The sequence below is a fragment of the Cryptomeria japonica genome, chromosome 2, assembly GCF_030272615.1.
Source record: "Cryptomeria japonica chromosome 2, Sugi_1.0, whole genome shotgun sequence".
In the NCBI taxonomy this organism is placed as follows: Eukaryota; Viridiplantae; Streptophyta; class Pinopsida; order Cupressales; family Cupressaceae; genus Cryptomeria; species Cryptomeria japonica.
In genome coordinates this window covers 177,607,431-177,620,098 of record NC_081406.1, presented here as the reverse complement: position 1 = coordinate 177,620,098, position 12,668 = coordinate 177,607,431, and the positions used below count along the sequence as shown (strand labels likewise).

Below are 12,668 nucleotides of genomic sequence, written 5' to 3'. Positions count from 1 at the left end.
AATTAAAATAGATTTTTTAATATTTCTTGCTTCCCAAAAACCAACGAAATCTAAGCCATGTGAGACCAAAAAAATGATTTTTCATGAAAGTATAAAGTATTCAAAATTGAGGTTACTCTCCCCAACCTGATCGACGAGAGACTTGTCCCTAGAAAGTTTTGTTCATCGAATTTGAGAAGACACAGACCCATCAGTATCTTTACTGAGTAAGCTTTTCTTTTGAGAAGGTGATTAATGACATAAAAGACATCTGAGATCTTATCCGCTGCAACTGGGGATATTATTTCTGAAGACAAACCTAATTCTCCTTCAAAATATTTACGATTACCATTTTCCAAATTAATTTTCATGGCGTCAACAACTTTGTGTGAAGGTTAAGGCAGTGCATTTAACATTTATTCCTTAAAAGTACAACAATGAGTGCCACCAGGTGAGAAGTGCTCCCAACAGAAAGGTGGATGCCATCTACAATCCTCCTATATGAACATTGTTGACATCATCTATGAAAGCACGGGATAATGGAATGAAGAGCAAAATCCAACAAATCTACAAAAACAAGAAAGCTAGATAATAATTAATTTGACATGCCCCGAGCCAAAGCCAAAGCTAGGTTGATTTCCTCATTAGCTTCAATATGATTGAAGAAAATATAACCTTCAAGAAGTCTACAACCCTTATTCACCAAGGCATCTACCACGGTTTTGACTTCTCTAAAACAATGTGATATAGTTTATGCTTCAAACACTAGTAATAAACTCCAGGGCTCGTACTTAATACACCTAATTTTCCAGCTTGGAGCATCTAGCTTTTTAAGTGCAGAGATCATATACATAAAGTCCCCCTCTATGTTAAGATTCCTAACTCTTTATTTGATTGCCAATCTTCTCCCAAACACTAAAGCAAGAGCCTTCGCCCCGTTGTTAACATTATTTTGGGTTTCTTAAATGTGTAGAAAATTTGTATCTCTTAAGCTACCTCGGAAGTCAATTCTAATAGGGGGTAAATTGAGAAAATTAAGGTTGTTAGGCAATTTTTGATATCCCAACCAATGTGCCTTTGGTTGCATTTAGGACACTTGAGGTAAAGGTTAAAAGGGGTGTTTTAATTTTTTTGAGGGGTCGGATGGATGGTTTGTTACAAAGTGAAGGAAGAAAGAAGGATAAAAAGAGGGTTGCATACCTTTTTTATAGCTACGTAGCACACTCTTAGAGGTAAACCCTATTAATTTTATTTTGTTGATCTTCAATTTGTTAGTGTTATTAACAATCGCGTGGCTATTCAAAATTAATCTAAATACAAGTACTTAATTCTACAATGTTCCAACAACTAAATATATATTCAAATTCGATGAACATCATATATATATTTGGATCAAAATTTCATGATAGTTTACTAGTGTATACATATAGAGAACTTCTTGTAATTAAGAAATTTTTTGTATTACTATATTGTGAACTTAGGAGAAGCTACAAAATAATTTCATTTATCCTAAAGACTAAAATAGGCATCATTAATCATGTTTATATCAATTTACTCGACTTCAAATGCTAAAGACAAAAATATATAGTGCGCATGATTCATCTTAATAGGAATACATGGCATCAAGGTAATTTTTAAGGAAACACGTAACTGTCCCACTTTATAAGTCAAATAAAATTGAAACACGACACACAGTGTAATTCGGCAAAATATTTTTTACCAGATAGGCGGCGGCTAGGAAACGAAAAAGACCCCAGAACAGTGTAATGTCACATTAAACATAATTTAATTTAAATTCTCGATGATGACAAGGTGGAGACGTGAAAAGAAAGGTTTGTTTATGGCATTTTCGGGCTGCTCGCAGACCGATGGATAATGATTATTTAACATGTGTTTATATATCCTCATAATGATTATTTAACATGTTTTTATATAGAGCCATGTACCATGTGCTTGTAACCTCCATCCATCCTCTATATATGCATAGTTATTGTAGGGGCAAATTCAATATAGCTAATTCCTTGTAAGTCTGTCCATACATTCTTCCAATTCTTGCAATCGATGTCGAATCAGGAGCTTCTTCCAATCGATGTCTCGGGGGACGTGGGTGCTAGAATCCTGAGTGTCGATGGAGGAGGAGTACGGGGTCTTATTCCTATGCAATTGCTCAAATTCTTAGAGAAGCAGTTGCAGGTACAGTTTATAAATTGTATTCTTTAGCTGCACAATTCATATAGTTTTATTTGCACAAATGTATTACTTACTGAAATGCTTCGTTTTTATCAGAAATTGGATGGGGAAGATGCCAGACTAGCAGATTATTTCAATATAATGGCAGGTACCAGCACTGGAGGTCTCATCACCACAATGTTAGCCACTCCAGACCCGAATGACCACAAACACAATCGTCCTTTTAGTACCCAGAAAATTGAAGATTTCTACTTGAAGAATGCGAGTTTGATATTTCCTCAACCAAGGTTAGTAGCAAGTGATTGCAATATTTGTGGTAAAATTCTCTAGCACCAAATATTTGTTGTGTTTACGCAAAACTTCTCGTGTTGTTGGACTTGTAGCAAATGGAATATTTTTCACGGCATTTTTGGTCCCAAATACAATGGCAAACATCTGGTCGATATCTTAGAACAAGAGAAATTTCACGAAAGACGGCTGTGTGATACGGCTACTAACCTGGTGATACCCACCTTCGATATCAAGACGCAGTTTCCTACAATTTTCGCCAGTCATGAGGTATTTCATTTTATTTTATAGGATGATCTTGAGTTATGAAGATGAAGAATAGACGAGGATGATTCTTACGATGATATGTGCAGGCGAAAGTAGATCCGCTGAAGAATCCACATCTAATGGACGTATGCCTCTCCACAACTGCAGCTCCTACCTATTTTCCATCTCACCAGTTTACAACAAATTCCAGTGACGGAAAGACCCAAGTTTTTAACTTAGTAGATGGAGGAGTAGCGGCTAATAATCCTGTAATGCCTGCTTGTATCATGAGTAGAGATTTTGATCAGATTTTTATTTCACATCAATAAACTATTATAAGGGTCTCACAACAATTTTCTAATTATGCAGACCTTGATAGCAATGAACTTAGTCACTCGAGCAGTTCATCAGGATACAAGAATAGTCGACAAAAAGGTATTGTATTGTATCGTATTTTGATACTATTTAGAATAAACATCTCATATAAAACGAATGCTTGATGCTGGGAAATATTAATTAGAAGCTCAACTATGTTAACCAGAGGTTGTTATTTACAGGAGCACCTTGACCACTTTATTGTACTTTCTCTTGGAACGGGATTAGAAGAGGGTATTGAATGGGACGCAAAAAAGGCTGCCACATGGGGAAGCTTGAAGTGGATTACTCACGATGGAAGAACGCCTCTCATAGAATCTATCATGAATGCAAGTTCAGACATGGTCAACATTCATACAGCTTTGATGCTCCATCATGTCAAAGAAAACTATCTTAGAATCCAGGTCTTTTTCATAGTTTCCAATAATGTTCCTTGAAACGATAAGGCCTCTAGATCTATAATTCTACAGACCATGTTTCTGCTATAATTTTCTGTATGGTTAACATGTGGGCTTTCATACTGTAGGAATGGCAACTAAAAGGAAGCGAAGCAAAGATGGACCTCAGTACGGACGAGAACCTGAGGAATCTTGTGAAGAAAGGCCAGGAACTATTGGATAAGCCTATTAGAAGTTTAAATTTGGAGACTGGGCGTCCTGAGACAGTGAAGAACGACTGCACAAACAGGATGGCATTGACTAAGTATCTCCTATAACTCTCTAACTCTTCCTTGTATTTTCAGATCCTAGTTTCCTATCCTTTTGTTCTCACCATAACTATCATTTCCACTTGCCAGAATGGCTGAATGACTCTCCAAGGAGAAGAAGTTGAGGGATAAACGGAGCGCATCTTCTGCACTTTCTATGAATGGCCATAGTGTTGGAATAAACATCCGAACTTCTTTCTTCCATTCCAATCACACCTTACGCTAGAATTTTGTGTATAATTTTTAATTAAAAAACATATCAGGGTGTTGGTGAGCCACACAGCTGATTTGTGTAATGGTAAACACAGCAATTCAAGATTTAGCTGTGTTTTTGCCAACTAATAGATGCCATTTCATTCTGTTTTTTTTTATAGCTAAATTATTATTTTATGTTCTCCAAATATTAATAGCGTTGCAGTTGTGGACAACAAGGCAATGTAAGTTTTATATTCGTTCCAAAAGTGCTTGGAGTGGATGCATAAACGTTCCCTACAGCACTTAGTTGGGCCTCTTCAAGGAATTGTCTTATTATTGTATTCTTTACTAATAACACTGTATTCGGGGAATGGTTTGTATTATCGTTGGATTAAAAAATATAGATGTTATTATGATATTTGTTTGGTTTTTAATAGTATTTATAATTATAGAAGATTTGAAGTCAGTATTATTTGGATGCCTAAAACATTTAATACTTGATCAATCAATTATGATAAGAAATCAAAAATTGAGGGTATCCAGTCTTATCCTTATTATGTTCATTCAACTAGTTTTATAAATAATAGATTCATTTAAAACAATTCAAATTTGAAAAAAAAAATTTTAAAATTTCTTATTTTATCCAAATTTTTTAATCAAGAGAAAGCTTAAAGTCAATCACTTAACATCAGATCATTCATGTTCAGTCCGCAGTGCAGAGCTATTAAATAGTGATGATTCCCCTCTACCATCTTGGAAACATATTTGTGTGCTTGCAAATTCCTTTCGTAAAATCTCGGAAGCAAAGTGGCGGGAACAGCAATAATGTGGAGAAATATTTCGAGATGAGAATGTTAAGAAAACAGAAAAAAATTAAGCTTACAGCAGATTAAACAGAAAATACAAATTGCATAGAGATAACGAATCACATAATGAAGTAGTTGAGGGATAAACACAGCGCATCTTCTGTACTTTCTGTGAATGACCATTCCACTGGCCATGGTGTTGGAATAAACATCTGAACTTCTTTCTTCCATTCCAGTCACACCTTATGCTAGAATTTTTGTGTAGAGCTTTTAATAAAAAAACATTTCAGGGTTTTGGTGAGCCACACAGCTAATGTGTGCTTAAATATTCCTTTCGTAAAATATGGGAAGCAATGTGGCCGGAGCAGTAATAATGGGGAGAAATATTTCAAGATGAGAATGTTAAGCAAACAAAAAAATTTAAACTTACAGCAGATTAAACAGAAAATACAAATTGCATAGAGATAACGAATCACATAACGAAATTAAAGTATCAATTGTCCCTGCAATGATGTTGGTTATGAATAAAATTTGACAAGGGTAAAGATCACATAAAAAATAATTATACATTCCCTTTAGTGGATTTGCACAAATCATTCCAACTTGACCATTCAAAGAGCAGATGAAAAAAGGTCTTTTTGACACCAATGGTACTCTGAACTGAAGGCCTTTATCATGTCTTGTCAAATTTAGCACTTTCCTAGCTTCTCTTAAAAAAATTATCATCACAAGGGTGACTACCACTCAAATTAATAACAGCCAAGGATCTTTCCAATATATCCTTCACATTTAAAACTAGTAGATATTAGTCTTGTTTTTAAACAATGGTAAATAACGTGTTGGCATGACACTTAAGTCATGGAGCTTCTCTGATAAAAGTTGTTTATGCCTTTCTAAGATCCACAAAGCAATAGTATAGGCTTTTGATTAACAGATCTTTAATTTTTCAATGATTGTTTAATGTATTAACAACTATTAGTGGTTTGAAATTTGAGATTGTCTGCCCTCCTCCAAATAATTTAAATTTATTGAAGCGAGGGAGAATTATAGAAGCCAACCTTCAAAAATCAGTCTCTAATTCTCCTCTAAAACAATGCCAAACCTATATATAAGTTGTCTATTAGTTTGCCCCAATCTCCTTGGATTTGAGCTATCTCGAAGTGAAACAAAAAGATAGATCATTGAGCATCTAAAATTATCTTGTTAGAGTCAAGGAACACTGAGAGGGCGGGGGTTAATCAGTGTTATACCAGAAATCAAATTAACAAAATTATTCTTTATTCACCGGTTAGCGATCTATAACAGTAAATAACATAAGCAAGCAATGAATAAACCACAGATCCACAACACCGAAATTTTACATGGAAACCCGGAGAGGAAAAAAAATGGTGGGGCTGGAACCCACAATATTCATATACCATGGACAAGAGTACATAAATATTACATAGATGGGGAATGCACTTGCATTCAGGGTCACTGCATAGAGCTCACTACTCAATTAAAATGACCGAGAAGGCTAAAACCTTTAGGGAAGTCTGACTGGCTTATAATTTGATTACAATGAGGAAATACAATTAAAGAACTCTGAAATGGCATCTAACAATGCAAAAATGAGTTCTGGTTAAGCACAATATCTTTGACTATACTCGCTCTGCAATATTCTCTGTTTCTGTCTCAGTCAACTACTGCATCACCTAGGAATCAAATGTGCACATGAAACTACGTTCAATCACACCAAAACGGATCGCCACAATAGGAATACTCTAAAAACCAATCACCAACTCAATCTTATATATCCGGTCATATCAAAAATAATCTCCTCCAAATCGGCTTCCAGAAATGTAATGTGTAGTCACATGCCGGCTTGACCGGAGCCAAAAATATAAGTTCAAATCATCAAAAGAGTAATAAAATGATGTTTCTAAATTGGCCCAATCAACAAGAACATGATTAAATGCACCGTAATTACCGGAAAACTTCCAGACCCAAAAGTGCTCTATGCTACCTAAAATACTGGTTAACACATGCTTCCAGATAGGGAGAATTGCAATCGCCAGATTGGATTTCCATGAGGACTTGCCATCACTGAAAACCCTAAACCAATAATCAAGCATCAAAAATTACCGAATGAGTGTCAATTGCCAACAATATCCCCCTTTGGCATTGATGGCAACACTTGTGAAAAATGACTAAGTGTTGAGCACTGAACACCGGTTCAAAAGAATTAAAATAATCTCTAAGGCTCCCTTTTAGACAAAGAATTCCACTCTCCAATATTGTACATTTTTCATCATCTTTCTCCTCCTTTGACAACAATGCCAAAGATGAGGTGTTGTCCAAAACAGAGATACTTATAAATACTTGAAGATATCAGCATAAGTAGTTTTCAAAAATCCTAGCTGAGTATCTCACCTAGTCTTCAAATTGTCCAAAACTGTGATAAATGCACTAAATACAATGCCATGAATTTTGAACTCTCTCAGATTAGATGGTATAGGACGGGTCATCTCCTTCATACAATCCACCTTATTGTTTAATATGGTGTCCAACCAGGAGGCAATCAAGTTCTGAAGTTCACCTACTTTTCTCAAAATTTTCTCCTTGCCCGCTTGAAGGCTTGAGATTTGATCATTTAGGGCTATAATCTGCCCTTCAATACTTCTGGTTAGAGTTGCATTAGGATCAAAGGACTGAGAAATGCCAGCAAGCTTTCCTTGGCAAACACCTCTTTGCTTATCAATATCTACAATGAACAAGTAAAATTAGGCAAGATTTGTACAATTTTCTGGCTTCTGACAATGTGTCAGAAATAATCTACAGTCTCTCATTTATTCTGACTCTATCATCTTCAATCATTTTCCAGAATATTTGCTTCCTAACATCCTTGAATTTATTCAAAACTTTATGTGTAGTTGTCTTCTCCAAAGAATCAAAATTGCTATTTACACTATTAATCAATTGTAACAATCTACCGGAGGGGCTGTTATTTGAATCTAACTATACATTAGGGTCCACCTTCTGTAAAACATCTATAGACATCAAAGTTAGTCTTTTATCTTCAATTTCTGACTTCACTTGATCTTGGCTAGCTTGGGCTTGTACTGGCAAGCATGAGCTTTTTTACAGGTGACATCTTTCCAAGATCAACAAAACCATCAAGATAAATAGAAATCTGAGGCGGGGTACTTGTAATTGGAGGAGTGAAAATTGCCGAATTAGCTATGCCTTTGCCTTTGTCAACCTTAGCTTCTATTGTCTCAACATCCTTCTTCTCTCCCTTATCCCCTTTATCTATTGCATAGGTGTTGTCATTTGGTACAGTATCAACTTGTTGGATTTTCGGGGCTGCAAAGCTATCCACCACTGAAGGACCATCAAGAGTCTCAACATTAAGTGGAGTAATATCCTAGTCTTCCAGATGATCCTCAAACTGAGTTTCAACCTTTTGACTTCTGAAAACACTTTGCTTCTCTTCCAGATAAAATGACTTGAATGCATCCTTGTATAGTGAGTCATCCTGAATTATCTTTTTCCATATATCCTTTGTTTCTTTCCTCACCTCCTCCACATTTTCGATCATCAATTTTTTAATCCTATTTTTACTTCTAAATTCCTTCTTCTTTGCCTCTTCAATGAGTCTCTTGACTTCATCATGAGTAATGCAAGTATAGACATTTACAAGTTCTCTTTCCTTCATCTCCCTATCAATCTTACTTGTAGTCATTCTTCTTGCATCAATTAGATTATACAAATCTTTTGGAATGGTCTTTTTCTAATTCAATCAATGTCTTACTAAAGTTGTGTAAATATAGTACAATTGCTTCTTCAACTTTTCTCTTATCACGTTCATCAAAATTCTCAAAGTATGCTCCAAGATTCTTTAAATTGTCATCCACTATTATTTCATCTATCAACTGATATGTTGATAGTGGAGTAACAATTATGTACTTACCTTATATGTTGCCAGACTCAAGGTCTTTGTCGAGTTGACTTTTGACTTGCCTACCTCTTTTGGATCTTCTGGTAGGAGCAGGATCAGATTTTACTTTCTTGGATTGTTGGGCTCCACTGGTCTATAGCTTCCTCACCACTCTCACAAATTCTCCTTTCTTTTTCACCTTTCCTGCTTCCTCCTCAGATTCAGTTTCCGAGGCTACTAGAGATACTGCAACATAGGTTCTTTTAGGCTTCTGCTTTTTCTTCAATACACCCTTTATGGATGGGCTAGATTTTGCAGGTTGGGCTACCAAAGCAGGAGCAGAATTAGTCTCTTTCTACACATGACTTTCCCTTGCTTTCTTCACCACCTCCCAAGTGAAACCCATCTAAACTACCACTTCCTCTACCATCTTAGTAACTTTTCTTTTTAAGGTAGGAGTAGTGAATTGCATGTGCAAATTGAGGTCTTTCCCTTTGAAAGTACCAAATTTTCCTTCCTTTGGATCCACTAGTTAACTCAATAGATGTTGGGCATATGCCTCAAGTGTAACAGAATCAACTTCATATCCCATGGGCATGATCCATACTACTCCATTTCTTCTATTAGACATTGATCCTTATCGATCATGAAACAAATGCTTTGCTCATATTTTTCAACCACCTCCTTTGGGATCCTTTCTTTGTTCTTCATTGCAGCTTGGAAGGTTTTCAAATATCCCTAGAGAGAAGATATCCTCATTGTTGCATCTCAAACACCCCATAATCCTTCTTTGATATACATAGCTATTGGTCTATCATAGGCCCATTGGACCTTACCTTTTATACTGAGTATCTCATTCAATAAGTACAAGGCTAGACAAATAAGAAGTGTACCATATTTAAATGTGTGCTTTTTGTCTTGTTTGACCTTCTTTAGATTTCTCAATAATTCATTCAGGAGGGCAGTGCACAAGCCATATCTTTTGTCATCCTTAAGCATCTGGTATGAAGAGTAAATAATAGTAACGGAGATAGAGTTGTACCTGTTGGATTAGTAAACCTTGTAAGAGACTACTATTGATGCAAACTTAACATCATTCTCCGGGATATCATTAATGATCATTACCCTGCTGTCGAATTTAGATCCTATGATGGCTATGACTATTTCATTTGACACTTTCCTTAGACTGGGCACATCACCGGTTTTAGCTAGGCTGGTTACACCTCGAATCACCTCTTTGGTAATTTTATGTGGCCTATCAAGCCATATAACTCATTATGTACTACAAGAAACCCTTGTCTTGAAGCACCTTGTATTCAAATTTCAAATTTCCCAAACCATCAGCCAAATACTTGTTGTAAAGATCCAACATACCTATGTTTCCAAGCTCCTCAAGATCCCATTGAATGTAAGCCCTAATGTCTTTGTTGTGGAGAACACCATAAGGCGCAGATGAAAAAACACTTTCTAGATCATCCTCAACTGACTTAAAAGGGTGTTTCTTCAAAACTAGTTGATCCCTATCCCTAATCTCAACCACCAATGGGGTAACAACACCAGAAGTTGAAGTAATTTTAAATGCTAGGGTTTGCAGAAAACTAAAAGCCTGAACAGAAAAATACCTTGCTTCACAAAAGGGCGCGGGAATTCACTTTGGAGTTGCTGAAATTGTTGTTGGAACCACCAAATTTCTTTTCTCTTTTCTCTATTCTACTTTCTTGATCGCATTGTAACAAATGAAACTTCAAAATACACTTTAATCCTTCAAAAACCTAATTTTCCACTGTAATAAATGCAGCCACTGGTTATCATGATTTTCATGAAATCGCATATCGGATCACCAAATCTTCTTAGAAAGTTTTGAATATCATCTACACTCATGATTCAAGCCTTCTGCAATCTTCCAAAATCGATTGCAAACCACCAAAGAGGAGGTTCTTAGAATCTGCATGAAAGGCTCTCCCTAAGGCATAAAGTCCTAGTTACTGGATGAAAATCCTACACCGGATTCAGGTGTAGACCCATTGTCAGTTCTAGATTCATCTTTTCTTACCACATCTTCTCATTCTTCTCCTTGATCTCTTCTACTTTTGCTTTTCCTTTCTCGTCTAAGTTACTCTTATCTACCAAAGCATTGTTCTTACTTTTGCAGTACTTTGCAATGTGACCGATTTTGTTGCATTCTTAGCAAAAAATATTATTTTTCTTAGGTCTAAAGTTAATTTGATTTGGTCTCATACTGCATTGATTAGAGATATGTCCAAACATCCCACAAGCATAGCATCTTTTGTTTTGGAAGTTATTCATTACTACTCTACACACATTTGACTTGTGACAAAAATTATTGCATATGAAACACTGACCGATAAAGGTAGGAACATTATTCATGTTGTTCATTCTATTATTCATCCTACTTCTGCATTGATTTTCCATATGACCAAACTTATTGCAAGTAAAGCATCTACCATTGAATTTATGAGCATTAGGTTGTCTTACCGGAGGATTCTTTCTCTTCTTTTGATCAGGTTTTGCATTGCCTTGTCCAGATCCGGAGGATTCACCTTTCTCAAATCAAAGTCCTCGTATTTCATTTCCATGCCTCTAACTTTCCATCATCTCATCAAGCCTTGCTGAGATAGCTTTGAATTTGTCTTTGTATTCATAAGTTGTAGCAAGTTCATCCCTTAAGGTAGCAATTTGTCTTTCAAGTTCTTGACCATTATTCCTTGATTGTGTTAGCTCAAGCTTCAATTGATCATTCTCATAGGTAAGCCTGCAGCATTCATCTGCTCTTTCTTTCAATGATTGTGCCGTATTTTCTTCATTTTTCTTCTGGTCCTCTATCTCCATAGTTAGTCTCATTACAATGGATTGCATATCATTCTTCAAGGTAGAATTCTCTCTTTCAAGCTTGTTGACTCCATCTGCTTTATCCTAATATTCCATGATCTGATCTTCTTTCTCCTTTAGCTTGTTCATTAACTCCTTCCTCTTCTCTCTAGAGATGTTTGCTTAATCCTTCAGGTCATTAATGAAATCATCAACAGCATTCAGGTTCCTCTTCAAGGTATAGATCTTATTTCTAGCTGCATCAAGATCTTCAAGTGCTACACTGAGTTGTCTCTAAAAACTAGAATCCATTGAATCAATCTCCTGGAACTTCCTCAAATGGTTAAGCTTCCTCAGAGGTACTAGGCTCTAATACCAATTGTTAGAATCAAGGAACATTGAGAGGGGGGGTGAATCAGTATTTTGTCAAAAATCAAATTCATAAACTTATTCGTTATCCATCGGTTAGCAATGCATAACAGTAAAGAACTTAAGCAAGCAATAAATAACCACAAATCCACAACACTAGAATTTTTACGTGGAAACCTGGAAAGGGAAAAACCATGGTGGGGCTAGAACCCACAATATTCATATACTATGAACAGGAGACATAAGTATTACATAGATGGGGAATGCACTTGCATTTGGGCTCATTGCCTAGATCTCACTTCTCAATTACAATGACCCAAAAGGCTACAACCTTGAGGGAAGTCTCACTGACTTACAATTTCATTACAATGAGGAAATACAATTAAAGAACTTTGAAATGGCATCTAACAATGCAAAAATAAGTTCCAATTAAGCACAAGATCTCTGACTACACTCACTCTACAATATGCTCTATTTCTATCTCAGTCAGCTACCGAATCACCAAGAACATGATTCAATATACCGCAATCACTAGAAAGATTGCAGACCCAAAACTGCTTTGTTCTACCCGAAATACCTGTTAAAACATGCTTTCAGATAGGAATAATTGCGACCACTGGATCAAATCTCCATGAAAAGTTGTCATCAATGACAACCCTAAACTAATAATCAAGCATTGAAAATTACGGGATGAGTGTCAATTGCCAACATATCTCTATAGATGTTTTTTTCATTACAACACAGCCACCAAATCATTAAACTTTAC

General features: G+C 35.9%; 1 protein-coding gene across 1 annotated transcript; it reads left to right on the top strand.

Moving 5' to 3' along the window:
• Positions 1–2,040: 2,040 nt before the first annotated feature.
• On the top strand, positions 2,041–3,793 carry LOC131859636 (patatin-like protein 2). The gene is made up of 7 exons (XM_059213620.1): positions 2,041–2,172; positions 2,266–2,456; positions 2,553–2,727; positions 2,811–2,972; positions 3,073–3,138; positions 3,261–3,482; positions 3,605–3,793. Exons 1-7 carry the CDS (start codon positions 2,041–2,043, stop codon positions 3,791–3,793), a joined length of 1,137 nt encoding a protein of 378 aa, XP_059069603.1.
• Positions 3,794–12,668: the final 8,875 nt, after the last annotated feature.

Coding starts and splice junctions, on each gene's coding strand:
- LOC131859636 (XM_059213620.1), top strand. CDS start 2,041: ATGTCGAATCAGGAGCTTCTTCCAATCGATGTCTCGGGGGACGTGGGT. Junction 2,457..2,552: donor TTGATATTTCCTCAACCAAG/GTTAGTAGCAAG, acceptor TTGGACTTGTAG/CAAATGGAATATTTTTCACG. Junction 3,483..3,604: donor AAAACTATCTTAGAATCCAG/GTCTTTTTCATA, acceptor TTCATACTGTAG/GAATGGCAACTAAAAGGAAG.